General features: G+C 41.6%; 1 protein-coding gene across 1 annotated transcript; it reads right to left on the minus strand.

Annotated features, from left to right (window-relative positions):
• Positions 1-10,670: 10,670 nt before the first annotated feature.
• On the minus strand, positions 10,671-12,209 carry LOC138902314 (uncharacterized). Its single transcript, XM_070190161.1, has 2 exons — positions 11,332-12,209; positions 10,671-10,845 (listed from the first exon to the last, which is right to left on the minus strand). Exons 1-2 carry the CDS (start codon positions 12,207-12,209, stop codon positions 10,671-10,673), a joined length of 1,053 nt encoding a protein of 350 aa, XP_070046262.1.
• Positions 12,210-16,321: the final 4,112 nt, after the last annotated feature.

Here is a 16,321-nt window from a genome sequence, read left to right on the forward strand (position 1 = left end):
CACTCCTAGGCAACATGCTTCTTATTATGCACCGCCATTGTCTAGTGCACCTTCTGCATGGGGTTCTTTCACTGGTCAATCCAGCCGACCAAGCCCAAGCCAACCACAACAGCCACGTACTCCGAGAGCTTATTTTGAGTGTGGTGACACTCGTCATATGGTGAGGGATTGCCACAGACTCAGGAGGGTTGCACCTCCACAGACTACTCAGGCTCTGCGTATTCCATCGGGTCCTCAGGTTTCTCAGTCCATGGTTATCACACCAGTTTCCACTCCACATGCACAGCCAGCTAGAGGTTGCCCTAAAGGGGAGGCAATGCTAGATATTATGTTCTTCCTGCTAGGACAGAGGTAGTTGCATCCGACTCTATCATCACATGTATTATTCCGGTTTGTCATAGGGATGCATCAATCTTATTTGATTCAGGCTCTGCTTATTCCTATGTGTCATCTTACTTTTCTCCATATTTAGGTGTATCTCGTGATTCTTTGAGTTCTCTCATCATGTGTCCATGCCTCCCGGAGATTCCCCTGTTGTTAACCGTGTATATCGGTCGTGTTTGGTTGTTCTTAGTGGTTTTGAGACCAGAGCCGATTTATTGTTGCTCAGCATGGTAGATTTTGATGTTATTTTGGGCATGGACTGGTTGTCGCCCTATCATGCTATTCTTGATTGTCATGCCAAGCCCGAGATGCTGGCTATGCCGGGGTTACCACAGTTAGAGTGGAGAAGTACTTTAGATTATATTCCTAGCATGGTTATCTCATTTCTAAAGGCTCAGCGGATGGTTGAGAAGGGGTGTGATGCGTATCTAGCATATGTGAGAGATGTCAGTGTTGATACTCCTACCGTTGAGTTAGTTCTGGTAGTGAGGGATTATCCAGATGTATTCCTGATGGATCTTCCAGGCATTCCGCACGACAGGAATATCGACTTTAATATTGATTTCTAATCGGGCACCCAACCCATTTCTATTCCTCCATATCGTATGGCCCTACCAGAGTTTAATGAGTTAATGGAGAAGTTGCAGGAGTTGCTGGATAAGGGTTTCATTCGGCCCAGTGTATCACCTTGGGGTGCTCCAATCTTGTTGCTAAAGAAAAATGATGGTTATATGCACATGTGCATTGATTATCGCAAGTTAAAAAAGGTTACAGTGAAGAACAGGTATCCATTGCCGTGTATGGATGACGTATTTGATCATCTACAGGGTGCCAGAGTGTTCTCCAAGATCGACTTTTTGGGCTATCATCGGTTGAAGATTCGAGGGCCATATATCCCGAAGACTGCCTTCAGGACTCGGTATGGTCATCACGAGTTCCTTGTGATGTCTTTCGGGCTGACCAACGCCTCAACAACATTCATGCACTTGATGAACAGTGTATTCTAGCCTTATCATGATTCTTTCATTATTGTGTTTATTGACGACATACTTGTGTACTCCTGGAGCCAGGAGGATTATGAGAAGTACCTGAGGACCGTGCTTCAGACCTTGAGAGAAAGGAATTTATATGCAAAATTTTCAAAGTGTGAATTCTGGCTTGATTTGGTGGCATTTTTGGATCAAGGTAGAACCGAAGAATATTGAAGAAGTGCAGAGTTAGCCCAGACCGTTTTAGCTACGGAGATCCAGATTTTTCTTGGTTTGGCAGGTATTACCGTCGATTTGTAGAGGGTTTCTCATCTATTGCAGCACTGATGACCAGATTGACCCAGAAGGGTGCTCCGTTCAGGTGGACAGAGGAGTGTGAGGAGAGCTTTCAAAAGATCAAAACAACTTTGACTACAGTCCGAGTGTTGGTGTTGCCTTCGGGTTCGAGGTCTTATACTGTGTACTGTGATGCGTCAGGGATTGGTCTCGGCGCGATATTGATGCAGGATGGTAGGGTGATATCCTACGCGTCTAGACAGTTGAAGGTTCATGAGAAGAACTATCTTGTCCACAACCTTGAGTTAGCAGCTATTGTTCATGCCTTGAAGATCTGGCGGCATTACTTGTACGGTGTCCCTTGTGAGGTCTATACCGACCACCGAAGTCTACAACATCTGTTCAAACAGAAGGATCTTAACTTGCGGTATCGGAGGTGGTTAGAGTTGCTTAAGAACTATAATATCACCATTCTACATCATCCTGAAAAGGCCAGTGTGGTGGCCGATGCCTTGAGTCTCCATGCGGGGAGTATGGGCAGCTTAGCATATCTATCGGTAGCAGAGAGGCCATTAGCCTTGGATATTTAGGCCTTGGCCAACCAGTTTATTAGATTGGATGTTTTTGAGCCGAGTTGAGTTTTGGCTTATGTGGTTTCTCGGTCTTCTCTTTATGATCGTAGCAGAGAGCGTCAGTGTGACGACCCCCATCTGCTTGTATTACTAATGCAAGGCATACTATGTGTGCCCAATGTAGACGGCTTGTATGAGTTGATTCTTCAGGATACTCACAGTTTGCGGTACTCCATTCATTCGGGTACCGCCAAAATATATCAGGACTTGAGGTAGCACTATTGGTGGAGGCGGATGAAGAAGGACATAGTGGAATATGTAGCTCGGTGCCTGATGTCGCCCAAACCCACACCCCAAATATAGGTAGTGAGGTAGTCGAAGCAATAATAAAACCCAACGCAAGTCGGGGTCGAATCCTCAGGGAGTTAAAATTGGGATTAGGTATATATTTAGTGTAATTGTACAATACGCCTTAGATTACACTTCCACATTCTTGTTTATTGTTTCTACTTCTACTTTAAACTATTTATTGCAATTATAAAACTAGGAGACAATATTTTTTGTTTTAGTTGTTTTCCAAATGATAAAAGATCTAGGGTCGTGACTTCTACCTAGGTGGTAACCTAATGGGTTGGAAACTCTAGGACAAGCCTGATTAGTCGGGGTTGTAATATAGCAATCACACGCAATTACCCACTATATACCTCTCGGTAGTTTGTGTGGTTTTGCCCAATTTGACTTTCTCAAGTCCAAATGGGTATTGCAAAAAAACAAATGTTAAATACTCAAGTCGGGTCTTACTATCTCTAAATTCAACCCTTTAATCGGCGCTATCAATTTTTTGAGTTCACCCCAATTTCTTGTTAGCCAAGTTTTCCTAGACTTAGTCTTTCTTTCACAAGTAGAGACTAAGTCAATTAGGCATGAATAAATATTTGTAACTATTAATTATTGAATTCAAGGAAGAACTATGCTAAATATCAGTAACCCTATCACAAGCAAGTCCTAAATCAAACACCCATTAAGTACCTACACTAGGGTTGGGCCATAACCCTAGCTAGAAATTTAACTACCCATGAAAAATAAAGAAATACAAGAATAAATTAAGATAGAATGTATAATAATTGATTAGGTAGCGAAAATCTAATGTTTAGAAGCCAATCTAGTACATTATTACTCAAAACAGTAAAGAAAAACGGCTCAGGTGGTCTCCCAAAACAAAATTTACCCTAAAAATGACAAAACGTTTGACTGCATAAAAATGAATGCGGTCGCGCTTCTGATTGTGCGGCCGCATAAATATAGTGTGATCCACATTTTAAATTGACTATGAAGTCCTATCTATCTGATCTTTGTCTGCTGCGGACCACATAATATGGAGTGCGGCCGCACTTGACATTCTGCGGCCGCACAATTATGGTGCGGTCCGCACTCCTTCAGCTTGCCTAAAACCAGCTCTCTGAATCTCCTCTTCTGCGGCCGCACAATATTGGTGCGGTCTGCATACTTTGAAAAAGAACTGGCATGGCTCTTCCTTTGTTTTGCGGCCACACACAGTATTGTGCGGTCTGCACTGTGGGCCTTTTTCTTTGTTTTGGTCCTTGTCCACTTTTGACTCCTTTATGAGTTGATTTTAAATCCTTTGGATCGTTTCCCAATGTTCATGTATAAAAGCACATTTTATTAGTTTTCGAGAATACCTTTAAGCATTTTTGAGCTAAAACGCAAGTAAAAGAGAGCAAATAAGCGGTCGAAATCCCTACTTATCAACTCCTCCAAACTTAAGCTCTTGCTTGTCCTCAAAAAATTAAGGCAATTCCCACCTCTACTAGAAAAAGGGATATTTCAGCTGGCCTAAGTTGAATCAATCACATATCAATTGGGACCAACAATTACCCATAACACATATGAATGATCAACAACGCAATGATTTGACTTTTTGAGTACCATAGTTCTAATTCGATACTAGAGCATCAAGAGTTGACTCTATTCATCAAGGACACTCGTTCTTTCACGTAGGTCATTTTGGATCCCAAACTCGAGAATGCTAAGGAAATATCGGGTGCCGAGAGAGAGTCATTACAAAACAGATAAAGGCTTGTAACGTAGTTATTGAACGAAAAAGGACTTAGGCTCAAAAGGGGTTGACTAGGGATATCACATTGGTAGGCTATGGAAGATTTCAAATTTCAAACTCGATAAAGGAGAGTCTACAATAATTTCTCAAGCCAAGCTACACTTAGAATTTCGCCTAGAAAAACATTCGAGGCAAGTTCTAGACTATTACCACGGGTACTTCGACTTGCAATTCAATACCTCACCTCTCACGCTGCTGGATTGCTAAAGAAAATGGAGTCGAGGGTCCACAATAACCCTAGTTAAGATTGAGACTCACAAATGGCTCGACTGAATCACTCGATGACTGCTTAAGTCAACACAAGAGTCAAAAGGTCACAACTAGAGCTAGTTTCTGCCCATGACTTATTTTTAACTATAAGGGCGTGAGTAAATGTGTTGGTACCAAGTGAAGTATGTTAGAGACCCTTTTATTCATTACTACTATTTTTTTTTTGCCTAAACATAAAAGAAAAAGGACTCAATCCCTTAAGAAGGTTGTCACGCCATCTGTCGTTGGGAAGAGCCACATGGTTCACACAAAATCCACCTTTGGAAAGAACCGTGGCATTAAGAAAACGAAAGGTTTATTGTTCACTCAAATGTAAAAAAAAAGCTAATAAATCAAAAAGAAGTTACTAAAATAAATAAGAAGTTATACTACTAAGAAAGACAAACTAAAGAAGCTAAACTACGGAAAGTAAGGCAAATGAATATACAAACCAAGGGGAAAATGAATATAAACATCAAGGGAAAGGAAGAATATATACATAACCAAAGAGAAAATAAAGATAAAAGAAAAATAGTATAAGAGTTATTACAGACCAAATGTCAATGTCAAATCAATCAAAATAGACCACCCCCCGATTAAAAATGAGCATTGTCCCTAATGCTTATCAAAAATAAGAACAAGGGGCATAGAGTTAAGAGAACTCCTTATGTGGTCTCAGTTTGCATGGCATCCTCAGCACCCTCGGTCTCCTCTTGCTGTATCGCATCATCACCTGGCTAAGGGACAACAGGGTTGCTAAGCATCTGTATCATCTCCTCAGCAGTGTAGGCAGTCGCAACCGACTCCTCAGACTGGCCGGTTGCTGCCTCTGGTGCCTCGGGTACTGCTGGTGTTGCCTGTGCTATTGGAATTGCTGGTGCTGTCTCCATGAGTAAATCCAATGGTAGATCTCTAACAGATGCAAGCTTGGTAACTCCTGTTGTCAACTTATCCACTGACTTCTTCGAAGTTTGAGACTTCCGCATTTTCTTTACCTGCTTGCCCAACTCCTCAATGACATCCCCATGTGCCACCAGAGTCTCCATAATGGTCTTCTGGTTGTTCAAAATCTTCTTCAATGTTTCCTCCACTGACGCAGGTACCTGAGGTGCAGTCTGGGCAGAAGATTGTGCTGCAACAACACTGGATATGTAAGACAGTTTTGAAGTAGCTGCCTGCATCCAGTTGTTGAGATTTGCCAATGTCTGGGAGACTTGCAGCGCAGTCAGTGGATAAGTAGATGAAGCTGGCACTGATACTAGAGTTGATGGTCTGGAAGAAGAAGGTGGTAGCATGTCTGCTGTCCCGGTGGAGGGTCCGGCTGTTGTGGAAGGCATAGCATCTGTGGAAGGCTCAGCAGCTGAATCAGTAACTACTACCGTTGGCTCCTCAGACTGGCCAGTGGAGGTAGTTACCTTACCCTTGAACTTTGGGTTGTCATAACCCTGTAGGTGGTACCATGAGAAAGGATTCTTCACCTTTACCTTAGTATCATACTGCCTCGGCTCCACCTTTTGATCATTGAAGTACTCTGTGAGGAAGTTCAGGTAAGGGTAGGATCTCTCATCCTTCTGGACAACCAAAATGATGTTGGTTGGCATTATAGCACCCACATTAATTGAATACCCAGCCATAATTGAAGCCACCAGGACTACACGGGGAACTATGAGGTTGTTCTCATTCAAGCACGGGTCAATGCGGCTGCACACGAAAGTCTGCCACCCTTTAGCTTCAAAGTTTAGGGTGGCCCGGACTATAGGAACCCCTACTGTAAGCCACAGAGGTGTTGATACTTGAATAGCCAAAATCTCGGCTAGCCACGGGCGAGCTGCATCACCCATAGCCAGATTCTCCAAATATTGGACTGCCTCCACTTCTTCAAACCCCACATACTTGTTCAAGGAGCATGCATCAAACTTGATTTTTAGATTCCGCACTTTGGTTATCTTGGTGCCCTTCTTGATGTGAGCCACGTTTGCATAGAATTCTTTGACCAAGTGCTTATGTGCATCTAGGACACTTTGGTTGAACCACTTCCACCCTTTTCTCCCCTAGAACTATCTGAGGACATTTGGGTTGTATTTGTCCAAATCCTTCATCAAGAATTGTTGCTCAAGAGTGAGCGATCTCTGGGGCCACCACTCTCTAAATCTGTTGAAGGCAGTCAGGCTGACAAATCTGTCTTCCCACATCTCCCTTTTCTTCGACCTCTATAAACACCCCCACTGTAGCATTACCCCTTCTACCATCATCATCATCATCATTAACATCGATTGGTGCAACCGAGGCATGTGATAAAGAGGGCTTAAAATCATGGTTGCCCTTTAGAAGAACTAGCAGCGGAAGGTGATTCATCAATCAAGTAGAATCTACCCGGGACTTGTTGAGATTGGTTGTTAGGTGGGACTTGATCAGAGTTTCCCTCAGAAACTTCCCTAGACGGGAGATACTCATTGGTGTCTGATAATTCAGGGACTCTGTTGTCCGTAGCCTTCTTACTTATCACTTTCTGAATGGCTAGTGGTGGGCTACCCTTGCTTCGTCCTCGGCCTCGGGAGGGTTCTGCCCTCCCTTTTAATGAATATCCTCTACCACGTGATCTAACCATTGTCTGCAATTATAACAATAAGAATCAACTAGAGTTCAAGTTCATATGACTCAAATACATGCATGACAGTTGCAGGCCAGTTGTAGATAAACAGTCTCAGAAGAGGCAGTGCGGACCGCACAAAAGTGAGTGCGGCCGTAGACTGCCAAGTGCGGACCGCACAAAAGTGAGTGCGGCCGCACAATCAAAATGCGGACCACACAATTTTGAGTGCGGCCGCACAGTCCCAGGTTCATACTACTAGGTGTCTGATCATTTAACAGTGTGGACCGCACAATTTTGACTGCGGACAACATAATTTCACTATGGACCGCATATTTTTGAGTGCGGTCCGCACAATTCAAGCAAACAGATGCCCTAACCTATCGACTGCAGACCGCACAAAAGTGTGTGCTGCTGCACCATTTGGATTAACACGACACTGATTTATGATTCATACAAGTTTTGCAAGAATTAAATATGGCCCTAACAATTAAGCATAATTAGCTATTTACCCAGGCCCAATTAACAATTATGAAGCTACCCACATGAATTTGAGCAAAGATGACTAACTATTGACATTTTTAGGCATGAAATTAACCCTAGACAAAAGAACAAAACTAAGAGAAGATGAAAAATCTAAAGATGAAGTGAACATACCAGTAACGAAGAAGGTGAGAATCTATAGAGATGAAATGCTTGAAGTTTGATAACTAGAGGGGGATGCACTTTATTTCCTTAGGGCTTGAGAGTTCAGATATTGTAAAGTGTGAAAAGTATTGAAAACCCCTATTTATAGGTTAACCCGTCGGCCCCAGAACTTACCTGAGTGCGGCCACACAATTTGCGGTCCACACTTTTTACCTGATCATTTGAAGAAGTTATGCGGTCCGCACAAAAGTGAGTGCGGCCGCAGAATTTGTGCGGACCGCACAATTTTGTGTGCGGCCGCAAATTGTTAAGGAATTTTGACAAACTAAACTTCAGAGAACATGCATTTTTGGTTTTTTAGTTATGCGACCGCACACTGAATTGTGCGGCCTCAAAAGTGATTGTGCGGTCCGTATAATTATGGTGCGGTCCGCTCTCTTTTGACACTTAGCCAATTTTTCTTTCTTAGTCCCTGCAATGCACAACCATTCCTGCATATACTTCAAAACTAGTTAGCACAAAACAAAGCCTATCTAACAAAGGAGAAAGATAAAAAGAAAAAGAAAAGGACACATGGGTTGCCTCCCAAGAAGCGCCTGATTTAATATCGCGGCACGACGCAGATTACCAATCATTTGAAATAAAGGACCGCCATAATGTGGCCATCATCACCCTTTCCAAGATAATGTTTTACCCGGTGCCCATTGACTCTAAACACCCCGTCATTCTTATTTGTCAAATCTAGAGCACCAAAGGGGGTTATATTTACCACTTCAAAGGGCCCACTCCACTTTGACTTCAACTTGCCCGGAAACATCCGTAACTGGGAATTGAACAATAGCTCAAGATCACTCTCTTTTAATTCCTTATTATGGATGTACTTGTCATGGAAGTACTTCATCTTTTCCTTGTAAAGAGACGAGCTTGTGTAGGCATGATACCAGAATTCATCAAGCTTATTCAATTGTGACATCCTTAGATTTTTCGTGACATCCTATTCAAGGTTCAACTTCTTCAAAGCCCACATGGATGTGTGCTCATGTTCTACCGGAAGATGGCATGCCTTCCCGAACACTAACCGGTATGGAGACATCTCGATCGGTGTTTTGTAGGCCGTTCTATAAGCCCAAAGAGCATCATCAAGTTTTCTTGACCAATCCGTCTGGTTGGCATTGACTGTCTTTGACAAAATACTCTTTATCTCCCGGTTGGAGACTTTAACTTGTCCGTTTGCTTGAGGATGGTAGGGGTTAGATACTTTGTGAGTGACACCATACTTTGTGAGTAAGGTATGAAAAGCCTTGTTGCAAAAATGCGAACCCCCATCACTAATAATGGCTTTTGGGGTACCAATCCTCGTGAAGATGTTCTTTTTCAAGAATGCCACCACACTCCTTTCTTCATTGTTGGGCAAAGCAATGGCCTCAACCCATTTAGATACATAATCACCGCAACTAGAATGTAGGCGTTCCCACAAAAGCTAACAAACGGACCCATAAAATCAATACCCCACACATCAAAAATATCTATCTCAAAATGGTGGTGAGAGGCATTTCATTCTTCTTTGAGATTCCACCGTCCCTTTGGCATTCATCACACCACTTGACAAGCTAACTAGCATCCTTGTAGAGAGTAGGCCAATAGAATCCACAACTCAAAACTTTTGCCGTCGTTCTTGCTCTACCATGGTGACCACCATACGGTGAAGAGTGGCAAGCCTCAAGAATACCCATTTGTTCTTCCTCCAGCATACATCGTCGGATCACACCATAGGTACATATCCGGAAAAGATACGGCTCATCCCAATAATAGTCAAGGCAATCCTGTTTGAGCTTCTTCCTTTGGTTTGAAGAGAACACATTCGGTACAATGCCACTCACAAGAAAATTGGCAAAGTTGGCGAACCATGGCATCCCGATAATAGAAATGGCTAGGAGTTTTGCGTCTGGAAATGAATCATTTATCTCAAGGCCATCATGTGGCCTCCCCTCCTCCTCCAATCGGGAAAAGTGGTCTGCCACTTGATTCTAACTACCCTTGCAGTCTTGAATATCTAGATTAAACTCTTGCAATAGAAGCACCCACCGCATCAACCTTGCCTTAGAATCCTTCTTGCTCATACCGAAGCACCGCATGGTCGGTGTGAACAATCACCTTTGTACCCATCAAGTACGGGCGAAACTTCTCCATAGCAAAGACAATAACAAGGAGCTCTTTTTCGGTCACTGTGTAGTTGACATGGGTATCATTCATGGTCTTTCTTGCATAATTGACCGGATGGACGATTTTGTTGATACGTTGCCCCAACAACGCTCCAACCGCCACATCACTTGCATCACACATAAGCTCAAAAGGCATGCTCCAATCTGGTGCGGTAATAATAGGAGTAGTAGTCAACTTGAACTTAAGCAACTTGAATGCCTTCATGCAATATACATTAAAATAGAACTTGGCATCCTTCTCCAAAAGTTTATACAAAGGGTTCACCACCTTAGAAAAATCCTTGATGAATTGGAGATAGAACCCCACATGACCCAAAAAGCTCCTCACTCCCTTCACGGATGTAGGAAGAGGGAGTTTGGAGATCACTTCAACTTTGGCCTTATCAACCTCAATACCATACTTTGAAATCTTGTGATCGACGACAATGCCTTCCTTGACCATGAAGTGACATTTCTCCCAATTCAAAACCAAGTTAGTTTCCTCACATATTGCCAATACCTTGTCCAAGTTGATCAAGAAATCATCAAAATATTTCCTAATGATGGAGAAATCGTCCATGAAGACCTCAACAATATCTTCCACCATATCGGTGAAAAAAGACATCATACACCGTTGAAAAGTCGCCGGTGCATTACATAACCCAAATGGCATGCTCGAGAATGCAAATGTACCATATGGACAAGTGAAAGTGGTCTTCTCTTGATCCACATGAGCAATAAGAATCTAATTGTAGCCAGAGTATCCATCCAAGAAGCAATAAAAGCACGTCCGGCCAACCTATCCAACATTTGATCAAGAAATGGAAATGGAAAATGATCTTTCCAAATGACTTTGTTGAGCTTCCTATAGTCCATGAATACTCTCCACCCAGTGGCAGTTCTTATGGGGATCAATTCATTCTTGTCATTAGTTATCACAGTCATGCCCCCTTTATTTGGGACACATTACACCGGAGAAGTCTATGAGCTATCGGAAATAGGGTAAACAACCCCGGCATCCAGCCACTTTATGATCTCCTTCTTCACTACATCTTGCATTGCTTCATTCAATCTTCTTTGATGTTCCACGGAGGGTTTGGCATCCTCCTCCAAAATAATCTTGTGCATGCAAAAGGCGGGGCTTATACCCCGAATATCCACCAATGTCCAACCTATAGCTTTCTTCCTCCTTTGGAGCACTGCCAAAGTAGAATCTACCTGCACGTTAGTCAATCAAGAGGAAAAAATAACAGGTAAAGTGGAACAAGGGCCAAGAAACTCATACCTGAGATGTGAAGGCAAAGACTTTAACTCCAAAGTGGGAGGCTCCTCGATTGAGGGCTTTATTGGAGGAGTCTTTCGGTTCTCAAGATCTAAGGGCAATTTTTGGGGTTCATAAGTATATGACCCCATTCCTTGAAAAGTATTGACACATTCCACAAAGCCTTCCTTCTCATCATCATCATCATTATCATCATCATTGAGCAGCACAGCTTCCAAGGTATCCTCAACATTTATCACAGTACTAGCATCATCAATAATTACTTCTGTCACTAAATCCACGAACGAACATACTTCGTTGCTATTTGGTTGCCTCATCGATTTGCACACATGGAAAACCACCTTTTCGTCTCCCACCCAGAAAATGAGCTCACCGGCTTCCACATCAATAAGAGTGTTCCCCCTAGCAAGGAAAGGTTTACCCAAGATAATAGGCACCTCGTAGTCAACCTCACAATCAAGGATCACAAAGTCCGCTGGAAGGATGAACTTACCAACTCGGACTAACACATCATCAATAATTCCTAATGGCCTCTTCATAGTGCTATCCGCCATTTGCAACCTCATAGATGTGGGTCTTGGTTGCCCAATTCCCAAAGTTTTGAACATACAGTAGGACATCAAGTTGATACTTGCCCCCAAATCACATAAAACTTTGGCAAAGTCGGCACTCCCAATAGTGCAAGGGATTGTGAAAGCCCCCGAAACTTCCAATTTCGGAGTCATTAAGTGCACAATAGCACTTACTTGATGTGTCATCTTGATAGTTTCACATTTCATCGACCTCTTATTGGTGACCAAGTCCTTCATGAACTTTGCATAACCCGGCATTTGTTCTAATGCCTCAACTAATGGTACATTGATAGACAAACTCTTCATCATGTCAATAAACGTTTTGAATTGGTTCTCACTATTTTACTTTGCAAGCCTTTGAGGGTATGGAGGAGGAGGCCTTGGCATTTGTGCCTTAGCCTTTGGCACTACCGGTTCCGGTATGTCAATCATGTTTTCCCTAGATGGGTTCACCTATTCTTGCGTCTTCTCCACATTTTCATCAATGTCAATTCTCACTTCATTATTAGCTTGAACCACATTACTTGGAATTTCATCTTCTTGAACTAAAACATCATCATCCACAATTCTTCTTTGATTTGAGGTGGTTGCATCTCCACCTTTTCCACTTCTCGTAGTCACGGCCATAGCATGTCTTGTATTATTCTCCTCTTTGGGTTCATGTTGCGACCAAACACACTCACGCAAGTATACGCGGTCGTCAAGTAATAAAGTGACTAAAAGTCGGATGTCGAACCCACGAGGACTTATGATTAGCTATTAACTAAATTAGACTATCCTAATTATCTAAACAAGAATTAAATCTAAAAATATTTTATTCTAACTATAATTAAATAAGAAAAATATAAATAATAAACTTTGAACAGAGAAAGAGCAGATTTTAATGATATCAATGTAATGAAAACGATCTAGGGTTATGGGCTATCTAACAATCCTATTGTATTCTTCAATTGAATTGACCGACTAATTTATCTAGCTTATTGGTTGACAGAGTTAATATTGCTCATAAGAATCTGTCGAGTTCTTACTCGCCTATTCAAGCTAACCTAACGCCTATATGTCTATGGAGTTAGAATCAACAAGAACGCATTTATAATTCCTGTAAATCAACCAAGCAAGGCAATTAGGTATATGTCTATCCTAACCACGAATCTGTTCCCCGATGCCCGAGTTCAAGAACTTGCCCTACTCAATCCTATATGCAATATAGAATTCCCACTTTCGAGTTCAATTCTAGATTCGTAGATAATATTCAATTGGTGATCAAGCAATTAAATAATTAAGTGCAAGATTGAATAAATAAACTAATATGATAAATCAAGAAGTCAAAATCAATATCCGAATAACAATAGTCATGAAAGAACCACAACCCTAGAACGTGAAGTTTAGCTCCACATAGACATGGTAGCCAAACAACAAATCATATAAAGAAACATAAAAATTACTAAGTTTGGTGGGAGAAAGATGAAACTTGATGAATTCCGGCCTCCACAGCTTTTCGTGGCTTTTTCCCCCTTCCCAATATGTTAGATAACCTAAAGGAGGCGTTTTTGGCTTATATATTGCGTACAAAAGTCGTGGGCCAAAGCTCTCCTATTCCTAGTCCAAATCGGCTTCAGGGATTGATGCTAAGGTGGATGCGACGCATCCACCTCGTCCTCCATTTCAATTTTGCCTGCGAAGGTGGATGCGACGCATCCACCTTGTCCTCCATTTCAATTTTTGCCTGCGAAGGTGGATGCGACGCATCCAGCCTTCTCTTCTACTTCCCAGTTTCGCACGCGATGGCGAACGCTATGGCCCAACTTCACTGCTAAGGTTGCATGCAGGATGATGTTTTCCTAGGTTGGATGCGACGCATCCAACCCTTCTTCCTCTGGCTAAACCACCTTTTCTTCATATTTTGCACTCCGAACACCTTAAATCGTCACACATAACTTAATTAGTCATCAAACCAATAATTACACCATGTTGGGCGTTTTAAAGATTAAATAACATCAAGAAGTGGTTAAAACATGGGCAAAGTAACATCAACACATATCGAAATATGCCAAACATCACTACCCCACACTTAAACCTTTTGTTCGTCCTCGAACAAACCATCACTATAGTAAACAAAATAAAATTAAGCTCTTATCATTCAAAGCACACTACATCTATGACCATGGTTATTTGCTACAATTAGGCTCTAGACTATGCATCAACACACTTCCCTTTTCTTATGCCCTTCTTTAAACATATTCGAACAAAGACAACATGCTCACAACAATCCTAACCTCAAAAACCGACTCAATGTCACAATGCACTCATGGCTTGAACAACCAACATCATAGAGAAGTCTAATAACGTTACCTATCCCTAGTGAAACCATGTGCCCTCACAACAAAAGCAGAGAGAGTAGAATCAATCCACACATTCGAATCTCATGCTCACAAAGAAAATCGCTCACTCTCACAAAAGAAGTCACATGCATGTAGTTGGTACCATAGGCTTGCCCTTAATGTAAATCTCTACTAATGTAAGCTCGCTCGATCTAAAATCAATTAGGACTTTTTCATGGTTGTAATGTGGGCTAAGGTACGGGTAGGATATATTTAAGGAATAGTGACTCACCCTCCTAAGCACTTTAACACATCATCAAATAACTTAAGCGCGAATTCTTCAACACCCTTTCAATTTCACCAATAATATCACTTCAAACAATATTTCCTCTTTCTTTAAGCACTACTTTAATTCATACCCACTAGCAAGAACAAGACAACAATTTATTCATTTATATTTTTCTTTCTTTTTTTCTTTTTTTTTCTCTTTTTTTTTTTTCTTTTTTTTCTTTCAATTTCCGCTAGTGGTGTATTATTTTACAAAATAAGTGCACCCTTCTTTCTTTCATTGGTTCCACTCAAAAGTCACCCCACACTTAGTCCCTTCTTACTTCTTTTAGCGCTCATCTAACAATTAAAGTGCTTTAAGAGGTAAAAGAATCAAAACAATGTCAATTAAGAATAAAAAGGGTATAGGCTTGTAATGTGGGTACCAAATAAAAGGTCTACAGGCTCAAAAGGGTTAACTAGGGATAGATTTTATTTGTGATGAGCAATAAGCTCAAAAAGATCAAAGAAAGCCTAAAATCATTTTTCAAACCGAGCATCACCTAAAATTTCGCTTCAACTCACATACTGGGCAAGTTCTAGACACAAGTACACTACATGGACTACACAAAAACCTTACCACACATGGCACATGACTCATTAAGGACGGTCACATTCCGACTCTCAAACAATGCAAGTATTCACGGAGCAACGAGATATTAAGCATTAAGCGCAAAGTGAACACAAGTCAAGAAAATGAGAAATAGGCGCCACAAAACATGCTATCCATTTTAACAAGGCATCATCAATAATTTCAGAGTGAGAAGGGAAGATATTACATATGTAAAAGCCTAAATATGCCATTATCAACCAAGTCAAGGTCACCTAGGTTCATCATTCTTCCTCCTTTTATTCCCTACATTCCTACTCTACTCTAAAAAGAAAACAAAATTACCCGGTTCAAACTACATCCCATGGAAAAGAACCGAGGCACAAAAAAAAATCACAGGGGATTATTACTATCTACAAAGATACTATATATATATATATATATATATATATATATATATATATATATATATATATATATATATTTTTTTTTATTATTTTTTTTTTTGATAATGATAAACTGATAGATAAACTGATAGTTACTCCATATAGATGAATTTACTGCTATTTTATGCCATTAATCCAGTGAATATTTTAGTACATTCATCCATACATCAAAACATGAATCACCCCCACCCCACACTTAGGACTGTGCGTTGTCCCCAACGCACACAAACAAGGTAAAGTAGGGTGAGAAGAACTCCCTCAAGTCAAGGTGGAGGGCTCATCCGCAGTCTGTGGAGGAGCATCTGCATCCATAGCATTCCTATCATCAACAACTGGTGCGGATTCTGTATCAGGTGTTACAGCGACCTCAGTAGGCCTGTTGAGTGGAGCCTCAGTGACTATGGGAGGAACAGGAGTGGATGGTCCGGCAGTCTATGGTGCAATCAGCTGGGAGATGTCTGTACCTGCACATTGAACCAGAGCTCTGAGGAGTAATGATATCTCCTTCATCATCGTGGCCTGCTCGGTCTGAACTCGTCTTAGATCCGCACGAGTCCGTCTCAACTCATCCCTGGTGGCACTCAACTTGACACGAGTCGCTATCAGCTCAGCCCTGTTCTCTTGCATATCTGCTTGCATATGCTCAAATAATTGTTGAATGGTGAGCTTAGAAGACCTTCCCTTGTTCGGCTCTAGAACATGAGTGACATCATATGGTCCTGGAGCTTTAGCCTCAATGTCGTCATTCTCCTTGTCCCATAGTACTCCCATCTCTGT

This window comes from Nicotiana tomentosiformis, chromosome 12 (assembly GCF_000390325.3).
Source record: "Nicotiana tomentosiformis chromosome 12, ASM39032v3, whole genome shotgun sequence".
Classification (NCBI taxonomy): Eukaryota; Viridiplantae; Streptophyta; class Magnoliopsida; order Solanales; family Solanaceae; genus Nicotiana; species Nicotiana tomentosiformis.

Bases quoted from the DNA above. Each gene is read 5' to 3' on its own strand.
- LOC138902314 (XM_070190161.1), bottom strand. From the start codon at position 12,209: ATGATGAAGAGTTTGTCTATCAATGTACCATTAGTTGAGGCATTAGAA. The intron at 10,846-11,331 runs GTATGAGTTTCT...AATGTTGGATAG, and splicing joins TCTTTGCCTTCACATCTCAG to GTTGGCCGGACGTGCTTTTA.